At 41.3% G+C, this 21,912-nt stretch overlaps 2 protein-coding genes across 16 annotated transcripts in view; one reads left to right on the forward strand and one right to left on the reverse strand.

Moving 5' to 3' along the window:
* CEP63 (centrosomal protein 63) overlaps positions 1 to 13,317 on the reverse strand; it is a 63,627-nt gene extending 50,310 nt beyond the window's left edge. For 3 of the 15 annotated variants that reach the window (XM_045503577.1, XM_045503568.1, XM_045503579.1), the window contains exons 1-4: positions 13,066 to 13,172; positions 10,553 to 10,590; positions 4,129 to 4,197; positions 3,028 to 3,205 (exon numbers count right to left, since the gene is read on the reverse strand). In XM_045503577.1, the coding sequence (XP_045359533.1) occupies positions 3,028 to 3,205; positions 4,129 to 4,197; positions 10,553 to 10,581 (276 nt within the window). In that variant the 5' untranslated portion in view covers positions 10,582 to 10,590; positions 13,066 to 13,172. The other 12 variants (XM_045503580.1, XM_045503572.1, XM_045503581.1 and 9 more) reach the window with 9 other exon arrangements.
* On the forward strand, positions 13,191 to 20,783 carry ANAPC13 (anaphase promoting complex subunit 13). Its single transcript, XM_045503583.1, has 3 exons — positions 13,191 to 13,305; positions 15,821 to 15,946; positions 20,414 to 20,783. Exons 2-3 carry the CDS (start codon positions 15,848 to 15,850, stop codon positions 20,537 to 20,539), a joined length of 225 nt encoding a protein of 74 aa, XP_045359539.1. The 5' UTR covers positions 13,191 to 13,305; positions 15,821 to 15,847; the 3' UTR covers positions 20,540 to 20,783.
* The last annotated feature ends 1,129 nt before the right edge of the window (positions 20,784 to 21,912 follow it).

Raw genomic sequence — 21,912 nt, forward strand, 5'->3', positions numbered from 1 at the left:
AATAGTTACAAACAGAGAGGGAGGGAGGCAAACCATAAGAGACTCTTAACTATAGAGAATTGAGGGTTGCTGGAGGGTTGGTGGGTGGGGGGATATACTAAATGAGTGTTGGGCATTAAGGAAGGCACTTGTTGGGATGAACACTGGATGTTATATGTAAGGGATAAATCACTAAATTCTACTCCTGAAACCATTATTATGCTATATATTAACTAACTTGGATTTAAATAAAATTAAAAACCAAAACCAAAACCAAAACAGCAACCCAATCCCAGGACACCTGGGTGGCTCAGTCAGTTGAGCCTCCAACTCTTGATTTCAGCTCAGGTCATGATTCCAGGTTCATGGGATTGAGCCCCACATCAGGTTCCACACTGAGTGTGGAGTCTGCTTAAGATTCTGTCTCCCTCTGCCCCCTCCCCAGCTTGCCCACACTCTCTCTTAAATAAAAATAAAAATAATAAAAATAAATAAATTTAAAAAAACAACCCAATCCCAACAGTGTAATCAGAAAACACATAAAGCACTCACTTACAAAATGAATTGTTTATACTAGTATTCCTCCAAGTACCACGCATGCGCACACAGGCTGGAGCTGGTCACTACAGCAATCCAGCACAAGATAAGGAGCTTGAGGCAGAATGTGAAGCAATTATGTCACCAAACACACTGTTTAGTGTAACTTGCATTTTTTATGTAGCAAAACGTTCTAAGAAGTAAATGATGCAACGTGCTGATGTCCATTCTGGTGAAAGTTTTGTATCTCACCAGGCACCTGTCATTTGGGTAGCACTTGTTCATACCATAGGGCTGCTTCTAAGCCTGTAACTTTCTTTTTTTTTTTTTTTTCAACGTTTTTATTTATTTTTGGGACAGAGAGAGACAGAGCATGAACAGGGGAGGGGCAGAGAGAGAGGGAGACACAGAATCGGAAACAGGCTCCAGGCTCTGAGCCATCAGCCCAGAGCCTGACGTGAGGCTCGAACTCACGGACCGCGAGATCGTGCTGAAGTCGGACGCTTAACCGACTGCGCCACCCAGGCGCCCCTAAGCCTGTAACTTTCAAACAAATAAGAATGACAAAAACTTAAAGTCCTATTTTCTAACTCTTATATCAAAGCAGATTATAAACACGTTAATACCAACACAATTTCACAGACGAACTCTATGGGATAGATTCTCATTACTAGCATTTGGTAAAAGCACTTTACTTCTAGAAACTTAATCAACTTTCAGCAGCCCAATCAATGAAGCAGTAAATTGACCAGACAGCTACAATTCTAAATTTCTTTTATGTCCCCAGGCCAGAATTGTAATCTTCAAATCCTTACCATGGAACCTATCCATTCAATCCCTTTAATTTCTTTTTGAGGTACTAAGTAACGGCAATAATGCCCTTGACATCAAAACTAAGCTACAGGAATAAGTTTAAACAGCCTCAGAGTGACTAAATATTCTCAAAATCACACACATAGGAATTTCTTTAATGGGTTTCTCACAAAATAAACGACTTAGATACCTATGTGTACATACGGTGATTTTCTTAGCTAGGAAACCACAATCAATTTAACTTACTAAACAAAACTACTTTTGTTTTGCCCTAGGAGAAATAAAGACGTGGTAGCTAAAGTAGCTTACCAGACAAGGAGCATTGACCCTACCTAAATTACAGTGTTTAAAAAAATCAAATACAATTACTAGCCCATATACTTTTTCACCACCTTCTACGTGTTTGCATTAAGTGTAATTTTAAAATACATTCTCAAAGTTCTACCGAATTTTAAAATACATTCCAGCTTAGCAAATGGCTTTCACAGAAAACTGAATTTGACACGGCCAATATTACTCTGTACCTCTCTGACCCAAAGTGCAAACGGCCAACCACTGACAGACTCCCTTGACAAGCATAAACCACTTTATATCAAGCCTAATTCTTTCCTTGTTACGTGAAACATTTCTAAAATACTTTTGATAATTGTCATCAAAAGAATCATAATCTTGGAGCACCTGGGTGGCTCAGGTGGTTGAGCATCCAACTCTGAATTTCAGCTCAGGTTGCAATCTTGCAGTTCATGGGGTTGAGCCCCACACTGGGGGGTCTGTGCTGACAGCATGGAGCCTGCTTGGGATCCTCTCTCCCCCTCTCTCTCTGCTCCTTCCCCACTCACATGCATGCTCTCTCTCTCTCTCTCTCTCAAAATAAATAAACAAACATTAAAAAAAAAAAAAAAAGCATCACAATCTCAGTGTATACCCTCACGGGAGTGTTCCTGCATAAACTGAGTAACAGCACTCATGCGTGGGTGATCCTGCTGGTGGGAAAATTCATCAGAGTCAGGGTTGGGCCCTTCCTACAACTTTTGCAATCCTTCTCAGATGGACACTCATGCGAGACATTATAGGCATTTCTTGGGCCTAGAAGTGCTTTCTGCTTCCTTTCTAATATTTAATGTTCTTCTTTTTACTGTACCAGCTAAACTATGGAAGTCAATCAACAAACATTATAAAACTTCCCCCCCAAATCACCAATAACTAGTGGTGGTGGGATTGCAAGGAATTTTTATTTTCCTCTTTCCTTTCTTTTCCCCTAATTTTCAACAAGGGCAGAGAAAAAAAAAACTTTAAGTTTATCTGGATTTTTTAAATGGAACCCAGAGAGGCAAATTATTGAATTCTGGGCTTAACTTTTTTACACTAGTCATACAATGAGGCCAAAAACAACATTCGCTAAACTTGGTGAATGATAATACAAACATGTAATAGGATGACAGTTATACAAAGATCGTGTAACACCCTTTGAACATTCTTTAAGAGGTTATATGCTCTAAGTGACCAAAGTAACATGATCCTTGAAATAAATATTAATATTCTTACATGTTTTCACAATGAATTTTTCTTCTAAAAGAAACCACTGAAGTAATACAGAAACAACACACAAATGCTTTCTTCAACAAATATTTTAGAAACATATTTAATACAAAAGCCAAGGTCAAAATATCAAAAAGAGGAGTGAATCAACGGCTTTACCTCATTGTGTTTCATATCCAACTGACCCCTAAGAGCCTTCAGTTCTTGTTCACGGATGCCCAAGCAAGTTTCAAGAGCATGTGTCTGCCCTTCCCATTCAGATTTTTTATGAGCCACCATTATGTCAATCTGTTTCATGAGCTCTTGTAGTTCTGCTTCACAGGATGTCAAAAATCCCCTGTAAATAAGATCATATGCCCATGACTTATCCTTCGCATGTAAAAACGTAGCAGACATAAACCCACCTCAGGTGGAACAGTGTCAGTAAAGAAATTATTAGAAGCAAAGAAAAGGACTTCCGAGCTTTTCCTTTTAATGTTCATATTAAGATGATTACTTATTCCACTGCATGTTCTGTCTTCCTCTCATAGCCAACCCTAAAGCCTAAATCGTTTGTTCAAACACGAGATGATGTTTAAGTCTGGCTTGTGAGCGGGGCTTCCATGACCAACAAGTAGCTCTTCTGTAATGTTTTAGGAGAGCTATCAGGAAGAATCCAGGCGAGCTTGTCACATTCTCAGCTAACCAAAATAAAAAGCCTTGGAAGTGAGTAGGCTAGTGGGAAGGTGATAATACAATTTTAAGAGCTGTTTCAAGAAACTCATCGTTGAGCCAGGTTTATTTCAATGCTTTCTTCCCGCCTTATTATTAGAAACTTCCTGCAGCCGACCTTATTATTGTAAACTTGTTGACATCCTTCACAGTTACAGGAGGTGCCGGATATTACAGAGGCAGAAAAAGAAGTAAACATAGATAGGTGCACTGGGTTCAAACAGGTGTCCAGGAATGGCCACAGACAGCTATCATCACTAAGGCTTAAACACTTTTTTAAGCATTTGTTCTTAGTGTACAAAACTGCTGAACTTCTACGTTTGCTTCTGGAGAGGAGAAAATTTAGAGGGGGATGAAAACAAGTAGCCAGCTTCACACTACTGAGATGAGGCCAACACCCTAAAGAGAGATGCCGTCCACAAACATGACACGGATCAACTGGGCTTTTGCTCAGCACTTTTGCTTCTGTAGCCAAAGCACAAAATAGAGGGATAACTTGGATATGCTTTTTAAACTCAGTGAGGAGCTTAAGGTCAAAAGCAATCTTACCCTTCATGTCCCTGATTTTGCATTCCTTCCAACAAAGCCTCCATCGCCAAATCCCCTTTGTCTTGGCAACTGGGAAAGCAAAAACAGTCAGTCAGGAGAAAATTCATTTTTCAAGTTCTAACATTCCAACTTACAAACCTAAGAATGTGAATGAAAACATACAATAACAAATAACAATGAGAAAATGCAGCCACTTCTTAGGATGGGTGTAGAAGCAGTCCAGGAATATCCCTTCAAGAAATATTAGGACCAAATACATTTCAGACTACAAGAAAATGACTTACAATGATCTGAATGCTACTGACAGCCTTCCCACATGATAGAAATCATACCTTATTGTTGCATTCCTGTGAACCAGTTCTGTGTCCCAGAAGGACACTAACAACAAAGCCCCTCACAAAATGAGAGGAAGTAATCAGGGGTCACACACATCAGAGGAAAAGTACACCTTTATTTTTTTAAAAAAAGAGATATTATAAAAAGGTGATATTGGCGTACCTGGGTGGCTCAGCCAGTTAAGCATCTGACTCTCGGTTTCAGCTCAGGTCATGATCTCGGGGTTTGTGAATTTGAGCCCTGCATCAGGTTCTGAGCTGACAGTACAGAGCCTGCTTGGGATTCTCCCTCTCTCTCTCTCTCCTTCCCTCTCTAGCCCTCCTTTTATGCGGGCACACTCTCTCTCAAAATAAATGAAAAGACTTAAAGAAAAAAAAAAAAGAGGTAAAGATCGCTGCCCTTTAAAAAAGAGAGAGACTGATACTATAAAAAGGTTAAATGCCCTGAGCTTGAACTCCTTGGTCCATCACGAGAGATCCTACCCACCCTTGAAATGGCAGGCCTGTGAGGCTTCCCAGGACACCTTCCCTTCCCTCAAAAGGCAGCCCCACAGGTCCTCCCTCCTCTGTGCTTCCCCCACTGCGAGTCCTTAAGAGCTCTTTCATAGGAGTTACACTACACAGGGAATGAGGTTTTTGCACACTTTTTCCTTACTATTTAACCCTTAAGGGCAGAAACTGAATTTTATTCACCTCTGCAGCTCCAGAGCTTAGTGTACCATTTCAGATGGCAAATGCTAGATGCTTTTGGCTGAACTTATCACAACTCTCCTCCCTTTTCCCTATCCCTCTGTGCAACCTGGTCATAGCTGGAGAACTGCAGAGGAGAGTCTAGCAGAGAAGAACGGAAGGAGACAGAACAGACTGCCATAGAAAGGTAAAGATGCACCATAAAGAAAGGAAGGTGAGAAGGACAGGGGCAAGATTACCCTTAAATTTGGAAGTGCCTGCCAATAAGAAGTACCTGTTGTAGGTTTCTTCACCTCTACAAAACTATTAGCCAATGTCAAACCACTTCTCATTCCTGAGGAACTACTTTTTTTCCTTAACCCTTCAAAGGCTCAACCCTGAATTAGTCTTTAAGGAATTCTCAAAGGCTGTGGTGGGAGGTTCTGCCCCTTTGTACTAACGCCTCATCTATTATAAAGACAAGAGAAGGGGATTCCTTCATTTAACACAGAATTCAGTGTTGTACTAACCGCAGGTACATAATGATGAAAGAAATGGTCCTTTTCAAGGAATTAATAGTCCAGTTTGAGAAAGAAAAAATTAAACCCAAAATGTTCCCCCCATGTGACAAATGTACTGACAGAGGCAAGAACAGGGTGTCCTGGAGACACAGAGAGGAATGAAAGATTGGAAAATATAACTACTGCATGTTATTTGCATTTATTTCTAAAGTTACTAACAGGAGTATTAAACTAACTATTTGTGCACAAATATGGCAGAGAGGGTTTTTCTCCAGTTGGTTTCCCATTATATTACACCAACATTAAATAAAATAAAAACCTAAAGAAAAAGAATGTCATGTTCTAATCCACTTTCTTTCAAACCATCATATGGTTAATCACAGTATAACTACATTCCATGTTTTATTCCCCTCTGGGGAGCTGAGAGGCAGTGCATAGTTCACATAGCACCATGTAGATGAAAACCCAAGATATAGCCCTGCTCTGCAACTAGGCAGCTTTGTGTCCTTGGACTTCAGTTTTTGCATCTGTAAAATGAGGGGGTATGAACTATCATCTCCAAGGTTTCATGGGATTCTAATAGCCCATCAAATGTGCACTGTAAGTAGCATGCTCTTGACTACCGTACATGGGTATTTATTAAATCTGTAAGAAAGAGCTATTCCTGGGGAGCCTGGGTGGCTCAGTCAGTTAAGTGTCTGACTTCAACTCAGGTCGTGATCTCACAGTTTGCGAGTTTGAGCCTCGCACTGGGGCCTGTGCTGACTGCTCAGAGCCTGGAGTCTGTTCAGATTCTGTGTTTCCCTCTCTCTACCCCTCCCCTGCTCACTCATGGGCTCTCTCTCTTTCTCAAAACTAAACATAAAAAAATTAAAAAAAAGGAAAAGAAAGAGCTATTCCTAAGGACAGTGCTACTACAGTTATTCAAAATTATGATCAGTAAAATTATACTTTTTTAGGTCACATAATTCTTAAACATTAATGTATTAGTAATACACATTTACTAATATACATTAACATTTTCTGGATATTATTAATAACTAACAATATTTATAACAGAAGGTAGCAGCCATTGAATGCTCAATCGTTCTGTGTTGTATATACAGTCAAATTCATTCTTCACAACGCTCATAAAAGATACTACTACTTTGAGGAAACTGAGGCTATCTTGACCACAGTAAACTACAAATTATAGTCCTAGGATTAAACCTAGGCAGTGCGACTCCAAAGTCCCAACCAATATGCAATGTTTATATTTTACAGTTTCAGATCTAAAAATACCCTCATATCTTCTTTTGCTTTAATAGTGTCTTACTGGCAATAAATGAAACCAAACGAAAAAGTCTGAATACAGGAAAAATGCAAACTCAACACCATGGACACCAGATGGCAGTAACACAATAATGAAAATAGTCCACATCTGGGAAAACTGCCATTTCAGAAGTAAAAATGGTTTGGTTTAAGACTAAAACAGACATTTCTGTTTTAAAAAAATGGATGATGGTGGAGTGGGGGAACCATCAACCTTCTCTGTGGAAAATAATCTTACTAGTGTGTTTCTTTACCAATACCTTCACCATCTATTTGAATAGCTGCCAAACACCATCAGTTCTCACTCCTTGGGATCAGGTAAACAGCAAGGACCCAGATTTTCTATGGACTTTTCTAATTTGAGTTTCTCATGGCTAGATCACTGATTCCTTGCTAGCCAAACTGAGCTTCATTCAACTCTAGGTACTATGTCATTTTGCTTTCTTCTTTGCCTGTGCCACGTGATAATGATATAAAGTTAGATATTCTTGGTTCATAATATTAAATACCAATTTAATTACTGTTTGATCATCTGCTACTCCTTGCCACTAACATAAAATGCTAAATGTGGTTAAATGGAAACAGTGTAGCTCTACAATGGTCATTTCTGCAGTTAGACCAAGACATCAACAGACATAAGCTATTAATGGTTAACTCTTTTTAAGTTATTAATTACAACTTTTCTTTGGAATAAAGGCTGTTTTAAAGTGGTGAAATCTAGAATAGGAGAGTTAAAGGAAATGCAGGGTGGGAAACAGAGAAAAGACACTTAAAGTCTTAGGGGAAAAAGAATCCACATAGGATAGCTAATAACAGGCACAGCTTTGAAATTCATTAGTATATTGAAATTTAAGAGCTAGAAAGGATCTGAAGGCCTCTTACTTAACCTCTTCATTTCAAAATTCAGGAAAAATATTCAGAGTATATGCCCAAGATCAAATTACTCACAAAATGGGACACAGGAAGAAAATAAAACTCCAGATAGAATTATGAATTAATATGTACTAATAAAAGGGTTATGCCTACCCATCACGTCTCATTTAAAGGAGGGTAACAATGCTCTGTCCCTCACCTGTCTTGGTGTTACTAAGATTACAAAGACATATGGTTCTGTCAGATTTACTATGGCTGATAAACTGGCTGTTCCAATAAACAATCAATATAACTTATCATTCCTCAGAAAGGTTCCTACTTAAACTTAAGGGAAAAAACACAAAGTATCAAAGAAATTTTCCAAAATAAAAATGAAATTTTAAAACATTGACCAAACTATCAAAGTCCAGAAAGAATAAGAAGAAAGACTGAGAAATCAGAATAGATAAAGATACACTTGTACATAGAGAAAATGCCAATAAGCAAAGTCAAAAGATAAATACCAGTATTTGAAAGTTTTATCACAAGGGGTAAATTATCCAATATATAAAAACTTCCTAAAAGTTGAGGGGAAAAAATAATAAATAAATAAATAAATAAAAACCAGACAGGGGGAGGAATCTATAGAAAATGGGCAGAAGATATGAACAAGCAGTTCACACAAAAAGAAATGCAAATGACTTTAAACATATGAAAATATCAGCATTATTTTAAATAGCCAAGATAAGGAAGCAGCCCAAGCAGCCCAATTCAACAATTGATAAAGAAGATGTGGTATGTACATGCAATGGAATATTCAGCCATAAAAAATAATGAAATCTTGCTATTTGCAACAACATGGATGGAAATGGAGAGTATAATGCAAAGCAAAATAAGTCAGGGAAAGATAAATACCATATGATTTCACTCCCATGTTTCAGAAATAAAACAAATGAGCACAGGGATAAGAGAGAGAGAGAATGAGAGAGAGAGAGAGAGAGAGAGAGAGAGAGAGAGAGAGGAACAAGAAACACTCTTAACTATACAGAACAAACTGATGGTTACCAGAGGGGACATGGGTGGAGGGATGGGTGAAACAGGTGATGGGGATTAAGGAGGGCACTTGCTGTGATGAGCACCAGGTGTTGTATGGAAGTACCGATCACTAAGGTGTACACCTGAAATTAATGTAACGTTGTAGGCTAACTGAAATGAAAATAAAAACTTAAGTTAAAACAAAACATGAAAAGATGTCTCACAAGTAAGAGAAATACAAATTTAAAATACAGGAAGTTATATTTAGATTAACAAAAGCTCAAACGTTTAACAATATACTCTGATACGGCTATGGAAAAACAGGCACTCACATACATGGTAGGCAAATTTGGAACACAGAATGGTATAATTTCTGTAGGGATTTTGGCAATACCTAGCAACTGAGAAATATGCATTTACCCTTTGACCCAACAATGCCACTTCTAGGAAACTATCCCAAAGACACATTGGCAAAAATACAAAGTCACACATGCACAAGGACACACGGTGCAGCACAATGTGCAATAGTAGGACATAGCACAAAAGCCTATCGAGAGAGAGACTAGTTGAATATTCATCCACCAATGGAATGTTATGAAGCTGTCAAAAGGGATAACATACTCCTATGGAAGGATCTACAAGAACTATGCTAATTTGTTACATATATAAAAAAATCCAAATTAAAAAAGGAATATTAAAAATTGGAAACCAAATGAAACAAGTATCAACTAGATATCAAGTTGGCAAACAAACCATATAGCAAATTGTTTCATATGCCTTTAAAATGCAAGTTTTACTGTACATAGCCCAAGTGGGATATATATTAAAGATAAAAAAGAACTGCAAAGAAATCCTAAACACTATTAGGAATCATATGGTTAATAATAAAATTGGTATCATTAACTTAAAACCAATATGTAGAATATAGGATAAGGAAAAAAAGTAATTATGTTAACCTAACGTGGTTCTAAGATTTTCAGCAAGACAAAAAGACACACATATAAGAACAAATACAAAAAAACCCTAAAATGTAAATAATCAGTGTGAATTCTGTATATTTGTTTTAAAAAATGTATTTTTGGGGTGCCTGGGTGCTCAGTCATTTAAGCATCTGACTTCAGCTCAGGTCATGATCTCACAGTTCGTGAGTTTGAGCCCCGCGTCGGGCTCTGTGCTGACAGCTCAGAGCTTGGAGCCTCCTTCAGATTCTCCCTCTCTCTCTGCCCCTCTCTCACGTGTGTATGTGTGTGTGTGTGTGTATGTGTGTGTGTGCACGCACACACACAAGCGCATGCTCTCCCTCTCTCAAAAATACATATTTAAAAAATAATAAATGATAATAAGTGTATTTTCTAACTCTGGCCATCGTAAATCCTAGAGCCATTGACCAAACTAGCAGCAAGAGCACCCAGGCTGTGGTCTCTAAATACCATCTTCCGCTCAAAGGAACCAGGTCTTTTTGGTGGCCATTAATGTATAAATGAGAGAGGAACATGCTTTTACCAGAAAAAAGGGAATTATCAAAGGCTACTAGTCATATCAAGGTGGACAGGAGCCAACTTAAAGGAGATGCCACTACCCAAAGGTAGGAAAATTTGGGTATTAAAAAACAAAAAACAAAATTGCAGTAAGTTGAAACAATTTAAATATATTCAAGTCCATGATGATTTTTTTAAAAAATGCAAAAACCCTCATGGTTACCTTTGGAGGTTGCTAGGCCACCAACTCATTACTGTAGTCTGAAAATAGAGGGAAAGAATTAAGCATTTTTCTTGCCTTTCCTGTACAAACTACATTTCAAATAGCTGATGGTAGTCAAATGGCTGGTGGGGGGAGAGTTGTTCTTCATAAAAGATTTCCAGCTAATAAACACTGAAGGAATGAGAGAATTAGAATATCAGCATTCTGCAATCCCTAATGCAATAATGGATACAGGCAATCTAGATCCATGAAAAGATTTCCCCATTAAGTGAAAAGCTCATAGGGAATTTCACGATGGATGGATTGGGCTAACAATACCTGAATGCATTACACTGCTCAATCTTAACACAAGAGAGACAACTCAGGCATTTCATGCCTCTCTGATAATTAATGCAATAGATTGTCTACTGCACCACCTAGGAAATCTTCTTGCCCCCACCACCCTGACCCCCCCCCAAAAAAAAAAATTAAGGTTGAATCTAATCTTCTAGTGTTATTCAACAGAATTTTCTGTGATTATTGAAATATTTTATGTTTACGCCATTCCAAGGTTAGCCACCAGGCACTTGTGACTATTGGGCATTTAAAATGTGGATAATGAAACTAGGGAACTGAATTTTTAATTTGATTTCATTTTAATTCATTTAAATACCTGGCTGGTGGCTACTATACTGGACCGTGTGATTCTAAATCTAACTACTGGTTTAAAGGAAATAAAGGGATGTAAATGTTAAAGATGTCATGCGGATACAATCAGTTAACTCTAGACTATTATGGGGAGAAAGGGACATGAGGGAACTGCTCTATTAAAAAAGATTTAAATGATGTATCAACCAAATGCAACATGTGGATCTCTATGAGATTTTGATCGAAACAAACTAATTGTAAACAGTCATTTAAGGGACAGTTGGGAAAAAAAACCCAGACTGAATATTGACATCGTGGTACTTTTATAAATTTTCACAGGTATGATGACACTATTGTGGTTTTATAAAACCAAAAAAGCAAATTTAACTTTCAGAGGAAAAAAAAAAAAAAAAACTAACATAAAAATAAATTCGATCCCTGCAACCACTGTTCATGTTGGCTGCAGATGAATTTCAAATCAAGTTGACTTTTTTTTTTTTTTAAAGTAGCGATCTCTAATAGAGTGGATTACTGATGCTGTCTCAACTGGCCACCACTACTACATAAATGAAAATGGGAAGGACAAAGCAAAAGTCCACCTTCTAATGGGAGAAAAATGGCCTCAGTACAATTAAGATACATTTATTACAAATAATTTGTAAAACCTGAATCTACATACATTTTTAAAGGACGGTGTGTCTAAATGTTTATAAATCTCTATTCATTTCACTTTAATTTTTTTCTAACCCATTTTAATCTCAATTTTACTCTACTGATCACTGATAATGATATAAAGGGTAAGAAGCTGATACAAATCTAAAGGCGGTACTGCATTTCAAATAAGAGAATACACTTTATTAAACTACAGCTATAAGTTTAAATATAAATATCTGAAAGTCACATGTAGTTGATGATCCTTACTAGGACTTCCTCTCCATAGCTATAAAATGAAATGCAAGCATGTGGTGCACCTACCCTACAGTACTGTTTTATTAAAGGAATAAAATAACTTAATGAATCCGATCAACGAAAACTACTTTGTGGAAATAAGTGTACTCTAACTATAAATGAAGATTAGTCACTACCAGCAGACTCGTTTTTACTCTCTGATGTTGTAAGGGACGTAAAAAAAACATTGAGCTTGAATTTCCTGTCTTCAAGTATCTTCAAGATTGAAGTGCTCCTAAGGAACTGTCCCCTTTTAAACCCTCACTCTAAGATATGATTATTTCCCACCCCTGATTTGTTTGGAGCAATCCGTAACTTCAGTCCTTCACGATTTCTGTCACATTTCCGTACCTCCTGTACTGACATTAACTTACTTCAAAAACTGCTTAAGTTCCCCCCCCCCCCCCCCCCCATTAGAGAACCGGCATCAGGTGCCGTCAAGGGCCTGTCACAACAATGCTGGGAAGCTAACCAGGTACGGCAGCCTAGGCGGGAGGGCTGTGCCGGGGGTTCCTCCTCTGCAGAGGAAGAGCGGCACGCAGCTGGCTCCGCCACGGAAGACGAGGGCTCGGCGGCAGCTCGCCCCCCCCGCCCCCGGCCGCCCTCCCGCCGGCCCGGCCTCGGGGGAGGGGCTGACAACCTGGCTGGCCCGGACGGTGTGCCGGGCAGGGCCATATTCGCCTTCGCGGGTCCGCACAGCACACGAAGCGAGGCGGACGGGCGGGGCGCCGCAGCGGACCCCGGCCGGCGAAGGCGGGGGTGGTGGCCGGCGGGCTGCTGCGGAGGCCAGCCCCGGGCCATACGGCCGCGCAGCCCGCGGCGCCACCGCAGCCAGGGCTGCCTCCGGGCTAGGGCACGCCCACCCCTCGCCCGTAGTACAAGCGCACAAGCAGTTACCGGGCCGCCGCGAGCGCGCCCCCGAGCCTTCCCGCCGTTACCTCCGGCCGGGGGCGCGCACGCGCGTCTCCGCCGACCCGACGTCCAGCCTCCGCTGTCTCCACGTTCGTCCCGCCCACTGCCCGCTCGCTTTTGAATCGAAGCTGCGTCCTCCCAGACCTCCCCTCCGCGCAAACAAATGGGCTCACCCACATCCGGGAGTCGGAGAGAAAGGGGCTTGGGTCACGTGATGCTGAGGGTGGGGTCTGGTAGAAGCGGGTGCGGCGCTGGGTCTCGCGCGGGTAAGACTTTCTTGCGCCCCTAGTCTGGAGGGACGCCGACGCGTTGCTTCCTCAGCGTCGCCCTTTCCCCATTCCCGTGGGTGGAGGCCGATGGCTTCACTTCATCCTCACAATCACTTTCCCCGGTGCACGCCGTGGGCGGGTGGAAAGGCACTTCCGTGGCGGTTCTGGGCCTCCCCCGCTTCCACATTTGGTGTATCCATCTTGGAGCCGGAAGCCGGGACTGTTGAGCCGCCCCACGCTTCTTACGGATGGTGGTGGCCTGCGAGGGTCATTTTTAGTAAGGGCGAAAAGGCCGTCCCATTTAGATCTTGTTAATTACTTGTTCCCAGAGCGATAAAGTGCAATGATGAGATAAAACGTGCCCCTGCTCCGGGGATCGGACGCACCGAGGGTCTGGGAAAACCATGTAATGAGCAGTGTGACAAGCTCCTGCGGGACACGACCTGGGAGCCAAGTTTTTTAGACTGACTAGGGGTTAGCTGGAAACAAAGGGATTGTAAAGAGCATTCCAGGCATTGGGACTGTTAAATGTGTAAGAAAAGTTTGCTCAGGAAGGTAGTAGTGGTTCATTCTGTCGAGTGTGGCAAGTGCTTGGGACAGCGGGCCTTGTGTGGGACATTGCGTATCTACGATGCTTTCCACTCTTCCAGCCCCTGAAGAGTGAAGGCACATTAGCGTCTGACTCTGGAAATGGGATGTTGACCAGATGAGCTGATCCCAGTGTTGAGTTTGGAAGGAAAAGCAGGCGTTAGTGATGGGGGAAAAAAGGCTTTTACGTGCAAAGTCTGGAAAGTGTGGCAGGGTTAGTGGTGTTTCCAAGAGGGACGGCTAAAAAAAGATTGAGGCGAAATTTGGGAAAGATGTGCTGAGTCTTGCTGCAAAATTTACACATATTAATTGGAGACAAGGATACCTGGCAAACTGTTGTAAAGACTACCTAACCTGTTAGGTGGATCCTAAAGACAAGAAGGAAACGTTCAAGGGCAGAATGCCTGCTAAAGGTAGAGTGATTTGAAAAACACTTCACAGAAAGTCACACAATCTATGTGTGACTGGGAAAATTAACTAGTTCTGATCAACTAGAGAAATGAGGGTATCCCAGGGGACAGCAGCAAGGGCAAAGGGATAGCAGCAGGAAAAGGGGCTCTTACAGGACAGGGATTCCAAAAATATAACTGGAACTGTATGTAAATTTCCTAAAGTCAATATCTTTATACTTGCTTTGAGTTATCTACTGGGTAGTACTGAATTAATTCTTGAGTGAAACATCAAGGCTTCATATGTTTCACTGAAGACAGAACTAGCCGGATACCTTCTGCTTCAGTTTTGCCTGGATCTTTACCATGAGGTCAAAAACTCTTATCCCACCCAACTTGTGTAATTACTACCTAGGCATTAGGGCTATCTTGCAATCATGCTGTTGGGGACAAGCACAGACCTGTCTGAAGGAGTTGGAGTCCACCCCGAAAGATTGTTCCTTGTGTGAATGTTCATAGCCTCAGAAACTAGGAGTGACTGGAAGTGCCTTTGGTGCCATTGGCTTCCAGGCCATCAGGATGGCTACTTTGTGGCAGGAAACACAGTAGGGTGATAACCCATAATGAAGAAGCAGAGCCCAAACTTGGAAACAGGGAAACCAGAGGTTTTCTCCATGCTGGCTGCAGCTGTTTAGGAGAAAAATGGAGAATCAGCTATGGCCAAGGAGCTAAGTAACATCTTGACCACTTGGTCCAGGCATTGAAGGGAGTACAGCATTAAAAAATCAGGAAGGAACCCCAAAGGAAAGCAGAAATGGGCAGCATGGGGTCCTGCTACTCTTGTTCACCGGGAGGTGCTCCTTTCAGAACTCTGGTTGGGCACTGTTTTAAGAAGGGAGGCAGTTTTCCTTTACAAACTCAGCTGAGGATTTCTGTCAGATCTGTAGTTGGTTACTTTGTGTGGCCCAGTTCAGTATCTCAGTGTGTTCATTTAGCTCCTGTGCCTAAGGATGCTAGATTAGAGCCAAGGCAGGTGGAGACCTGTAGAAATACTTCAGGAAAAGGCTAAAGGGGACAGAGAGGAGATTTGGTTATGCACTTGATCTTAGCCAAAAGGCCGAGAAGCGATTGGAGATTTGGTTATGAATCAGGGATTCATCAAAGGCATCCCGAACAGGGAAAGGTGAACATGCATATTAGGAGAGAAAAGCTACATTCTAGATATACCGTGGCCTTGTACACAAGGTCACACTGTCACACTGGTCTGTCAACTGAGCTATATCTGATTTCTGTCCTATATATGCTATAAAGCATCCTTCAGCAGCGGGGAGGGCCGAGGGCGGGAGGCAGAACGGAGAGAATGATCTTATAAATAAGTTGTCACCTGACCCAGATGAGAAGATGAGTCTTTCCCATTTCCCAGGGTGATGTTACACCAAAAGCACATCCAGGCTAAAAAGCCTGGGGAGTCCTAGTGCTAGATTATATCACCCCTTCAACCTTCATGTTTAAGAAGTCACCTCTTTGGCTTATAGATCTGACAAGATCAAAGCTGCAGGAGAATGGACAGTGAGGTACAGAGAGATGGAAGGATCTTGGATTTGATTGACGATGCCTGGCGAGAAGACAAGCTGCCGTATGAGGATGTTGCAATACCACTGGTAGGCTATAATTTGTGCCAGCGATGGTGGCTTAGACGTATGATCTGGAGTGTGCTAGTAGATGTAGGATGTCAATGGACAAATAAAACAGTAGGGCAAAGAAATGAAAGCTGTGGACTCCTCTAACTCTAGAACATCCTGGATAGCTTGACCTTTTTATTTGTAGAGAAATGTGGTTCAGAGAGCTGATATGAGGAGTTCAGTTAGGGGTCACACCAGGACTGGAACCCAAGACTTCTGAGCCACATTCTGTCCACTGCACCAAAGCTAGTAAACCAGATAATGAGACCTTAATGCACAAGATGGAGTGGAACACGAAGCAGTGGCATTTACTCTGTATTTCCTACTTGTCTACCTGTGGTTGATCGATTGACATCTTTAGAGACACACTCTTGAAATACACACCTATCCTAGGTTTCCTGGAAAATGTTTGAAAGACACCTGGCTTTTTTGCATTTAGACCAAAAGGGCCCTGCGATACTCTTTTCTTTCCTGATCTCTGGAGAACTGTCCTGCAAGGAGTTTGTTGAACCTCATGTAATAATAAATGATCTAAAAGGTTTTGCATTTGTAAGGGCGCCTGCATGGCTCAGTTGATTAAGCGTCCGACTCTTGATTTTGGTTCAGGTCATGATCTCACAGTTCATAGAATCAAGTCCCATGTTGGGATTCTCTCTCTCCCTTGTACTCTGCCCCTCCCCTACTCACAAGCACTCTCTTGCTCTCAAATAAACATTTTTAAAAAATAAAACATAAAAGTTTTGCATTTATAAATGTTTATTTAAAATCCTATGTATGTCATAGAGGCCTAACAAAAAACAAACAGAACAGGCTCTGGGAACTTTTTCTGTAGAGCACGCCAAGTGCCTTGAGAGGAGCTGTTAATGAAATACGGCTTACAAGTAGACTGCTACTGCTCTTGACCCACAAATAAACTTAAGCTCACCTACATTTTCATTTAAGGTTAAGAGATGATAATATGTTCAATGAATAATACACATATTAAATAATAAGTCACAGCTTAGTTCAAGTTTAGAAAAATAGTCAAAAGAGAGTGCATAATGAGAATTATAGCTGTCACTTACTCAATACCAGTTTTATGCCTTGGACCGAGGTTGAGATTTCATGTATGTTATCTCTAACCCTTGAAACACCCTTGCAAGAGTAGTAGTGTTATCCCTATTTTACAGTAAGGAAATAGGATCAGAGAGGGGAACTTGTCCAAAGCCCGATAGCTGGTAAGTTGGGACTTCCTACCTAGGTCTGTGTGAAGGCTGCAGATCCTGTCTTATAAACTTTTGTTTTTTCATTCGACAAGCATTTTTTTGAAGCCTACTGTATGCCATAAGACTATGTGAACGTCAGATATAGTTCTTGCCCCTGGGGTGCTAGAGAGGCAACATACATAAATAATTACAATAAGTGTTATAAATGGGTTGTAAACAGCTACATAGGATAGGAAGTGGCTGATTGCCCATTCGGCATCAGGAAGGGCTTTAGAGAGAATATAATATTTAGGCTGGTCATAAGGGAGGGCCAGAAATTTAGTGGGGATAGACAAGGGCACTCCAACAGAGGGGACAGAAGTTCAAAGGCTCAGAGTTTTGAAGGCTTGAGATGGCGAGACATTCACAGTGGATGGAGAAAATATTTGTCATCTAAGGTAGGCAGAAAAGATGGGCTTGGACCAGATTTTGAGAGGAGTATTTGATGCGATGCTTCAACCTCATTCTGAGGATAGCCAGGAATGAGTGGTCTTCAAAATAGAAATCTTCCATGCTCAAATTTGAGTTTTGGAAAATCAGTTCAGCAGCGTTGTTAGAGGATGTGTGACATGGAGAAAAGGGCAAATGACTGGGCAGAGGGACCAGTAAGGAAGTGATTGCAGTAGTGTATCAGCAGGGGAGGAGGGCCTGAACAAAGGCACGACACTGGAGGGGAGCTGGTTAATTCTGGACAGGCTCATGGCAGGATTTGGGGACCACTGCTGTGGAAGGGGTTGAGGGAGAGAAATTTCCATGCTAACATCCAGGCTGTAGCCTAGCCTGCTTGCGAATCTGTGTCTTTTCCTGTGTCTTGTGATTCGGAGGCAATGTGTGTACTGGTTAGCTTTTGTTGCTGCCTAACAAATCTCCCCCAAACAGAGTGGCTTGAAACAATAGCCGTTTATCTCATGATTTTGTGGCTGGGCTCAGAGTGTCTTCCAGTCCTTGTCAGCTTGATCCCTGCTGGATCTGCTTGTGCTCTGCAGTCAGCAAGCAGGCCAGCTGGAGTCTGGGTCATCGGGAGACTTGTCACATAATCTGGTAGGTAGCAGGTCGTCAGCTGGGATGGTGAGGTGCTTAGGCCCAAGTCTCATTATCCAGCAGACTAGCCTAGACTGCACATGGCTGTCTCGGGGTTCCAAGAACAGCAGGAGACCAACGGTGAGGCTGCCTGGAGCTCAGGCTGACAGCGAGCCCACTGACACTGCAGCTGCTGTGTGTTAGCCAAAGTAAGGCACTTGACCAGTCCCAATCTGAAACCGGGGGAAGAGGACTCTGCCTTTTCATACGAGTAGCTGCCAAGAATCGAGGCCATTTTGCAGTATACCATATAATTGATGGTTGGGTTTATGATACCTCAAGATACTGTGCGTTTGTTTTCCAAGCACATACGCTTTTTTTTTTTTTTTAACCTTGGCATTCATTGCAAGAGACAGTAGTGACCAAATGAAAGACATTATTTCAGAACATATACCACGGATAAGGTGAAATTAAGTAAAGTTGCTTATCTGCCAATCACATAATTCATTAGCAAAGGATTTGTTTATGCTTTGTCAGCTATAAATAATTATTGAAAACAAACTTTCTCTTTAAGTTTGAATGTATCATTGTGTTACAGTAAATGATAGTTCTTTGCAGTTTGTACAGATGTGTTTGAATCTCAGTATTATGTTGTATGTTGTAAAACAAGATGTATGTGGTTTAGATAATACTCGTACAAACTGTAAGTAAATCATTTTATATATATTGAATTATTTTATTTTATTTTTACAAATTTTTAAAAATGTTTTTATTTATTTTTGAGACAGAGAGAGACACAGAGCATGAGCAGGGGAGGGGCAGAGAGAGGGGGAGACAGAATCTGAAGCAGGTTCCAGGCTCTGAGCTGTTAGCACAGAGCCCGACGCAGGGCTCAAACTCATGGATGGTGAGACCATGACCTGAGCTGGTTGGGTGCTCAACCGACTGAGCCACCCAGGGGCCCCACTATTTTGAATAATTTTAAAGGATAAAAACATTACTATATTCATATACTGCAAAATGGAATTCAGTGGGAAATCCTAAGTCTCAGTATTGGGTAACACTTTGCTGCCCCCCCTCAAAAGGTATAAATTCAGGTAATTAAAAAGACATATATTGGTGTCAGTGAACTCTGGTACAAAGCAAAATCCTGGTAGTAATAAATTTAAATTTAAACTACAAGGAAACTATCAAAAGTTCTCAACACATACAAAAATATGGTTAACTAACTATGTGAGGTGATGGATGTGTTAACTAACCTTATTGCAATAATCATTTCATAATACATACATGTATCAAATCATCATGTCATATACCTCAAACTTATACAGTGTTACATGTAAATTAAATCTCATGCTGAAAAATCTATATGTCAGATTCCATACTAAGTGTGGCCCATGATTTACCATTCTAAGAAAATTGCTGGCCGGATATGAACTGGTCATTTGCAGGATTTATGGTGCTATGCTCCATCACTAGAGGGAAGTCTCACCTATCATGTTACATTTTCAGTGCTTGCCACTTAATAATAATATGAGCATGTTGGGGACAGGATAGTTTGTTTTGTTTTATCTTAATACATTTCTTGTGCTTAAGGGATATTCCAGCAAATGTGGTATTCTATTAAAGCAGCCTCCCCAGAAAAGAGTCAGTAGGGGGTCTTTTCAGTGATCCTAGCCACTAGTAATAACAGCAGCTATTTCTTGAGCATTGGATGGCCCCCACAGTGGTGAGCACTTGATCTCATTTACTTGATCTCATTTGGTCTTCATAGCTGTCCTATGAGGTGATGGCTCCTTTTTCCTCCCATTGCCAAAGAGAAAACAAAGGCTCCAGGAGTCTGAATACCTTGCCCAGGTAACCCAGCAAAGGGTGGAATTGTGGGCTTGGATCCCAGTGGCTTCCAAAAGCCTGTGCTCTCATCCTTCTGCCACCACTGCCTCTTGCACAAGGGCCAGAGTCGTGGTGCTACCGTTCCCTACTGCAGACATCAGGGCACATGTGAGCGATACATGTGATATTTCCTCACTTTTTTTATCCTAGTTCTTTATGATACATTTCTGTCGATTATGCTGCCTGTTTCTAAGAACTCACAGGTTTTAATTCTAAGTACTCTTGAGTTTTAAGGGGCTTATTAATGCAGAGTATACCAGCGTTCTGAATGTCCATTGTACTGTTTCAGAATGAGCTTCCTGAACCTGAACAGGACAACGGTGGCACCACAGAATCTGTTAAAGAGCAAGAAATGAAGTGGACCGACTTGGCCTTACAGTACCTCCATGAGAATGTTCCCCCTGTAGGAAACTAACACCTGGCTCCCTTTTCATGGACGGATTTTTTTAGAATACGTAGGGGCACTAAGGTAGCTCAGTGGTTAAACATCCAACTCGATTTCAGCTTAGGTCATGATCTCACCGTTTTTGAGACAGAGCTTTGTATCGGACTCCATGCTAACGGTGTGGAGTCTGCTTGGGATTCTCTCCCTCTCTCTCTGCCTCTTCCCCAGGTGCACACATGCACGCGCGCTCTCTCTCTAAAATAAATAAAAATTTAAAAAATTGAAAACTACATATTTTCTTTCATTCTCCTAATTCAGATCTTGAAGTGATAAAGCTACACTCAAAAATGTACACCCACTTAGTTTGTGGAAGCAAAGTGCAATGTGAAAATACTTAACAGAATGAGAAACAGATTTCTCAGGAATGCAGAATATTTGGCCCTTGAACCGAAAGTTCTTCATTCACTAGCTTGTGTTTGAATGTAAGTGGTTCAACATTTGCCTTTAACTCTGATTTTGCTCTACTCGGAGTTTAACACATGCCAACTACTTACACGTGTCCTGTGACACAGGTGATTAAAAACACAAGAGGGATGGGCAAAGACAGGAAGCCAGATGTAAGGAGAGTGTTAACTTGTCCTGTGCCTCCCTCTGAGAGGCAGTCTGAGCAATGGCCTGTAGCACCTGCAGGTGGAACGCATGTCTAGATGATCCTATTGGCTGATTGGTGCGATTCCTAAGATTCCCCATGGCATTTTCAAACTTTGGGTAAGTTTACAGATTAAAGGTTATCTGGCAGGTATCTCTGCTCTCCCTACTAGTTAACTTGGTGCCACTGGAAAGGACCTTTGGCAAACCGGACCACTAGTGTTACCCAGTAACAAGATCTCATATTTTCTAAGAGTCCTTTCAGATACAATGGAAACACCACAAAGTCCACGTTCAGCTACACTTTTGTATAAGAACCGTGTTGTGAAAAACATATCCATGGACATTTATCTCCTGTCATTATGCTTCTGTTGAGTGGTGTTTGTTATTTTCTTACCCAGGTTGTGAACTGTAGAAAGAGCCCCTGGCTTATATTTCTGTATCCCTCTTTCAAAAACTAGAAACACTCGGGGCGCCTGGGTGGCCCACTTGGTTAAGCGTCCAACTTCGGCGCAGGTCATGATCTCACAGTTCATGGGTTCAAGCCCCACACTGGGCTCTGTGCTGATGGCTTAGAGCCAGAGCCTGCTTTGGATTTTATGTGTCTCTGTCTGCCACTCACCCACTTACACTCTGTCTCTCAAAAACAAATGTTCAAAAAAAAGTCTCTCATCTTTTTTTATGGGGTCTTTCTGTTTACCTAGCTTTTAGGAAGAAATATGTCAGAAATGGCTCTAGGGTTTCCATCAGAAACA

The sequence above is a fragment of the Leopardus geoffroyi genome, chromosome C2 (genome assembly GCF_018350155.1).
Source record: "Leopardus geoffroyi isolate Oge1 chromosome C2, O.geoffroyi_Oge1_pat1.0, whole genome shotgun sequence".
Taxonomy (NCBI): domain Eukaryota; kingdom Metazoa; phylum Chordata; class Mammalia; order Carnivora; family Felidae; genus Leopardus; species Leopardus geoffroyi.

Bases quoted from the DNA above. Each gene is read 5' to 3' on its own strand.
- ANAPC13 (XM_045503583.1), top strand. From the start codon at position 15,848: ATGGACAGTGAGGTACAGAGAGATGGAAGGATCTTGGATTTGATTGAC. The intron at 15,947-20,413 runs GTAGGCTATAAT...GTACTGTTTCAG, and splicing joins AGGATGTTGCAATACCACTG to AATGAGCTTCCTGAACCTGA.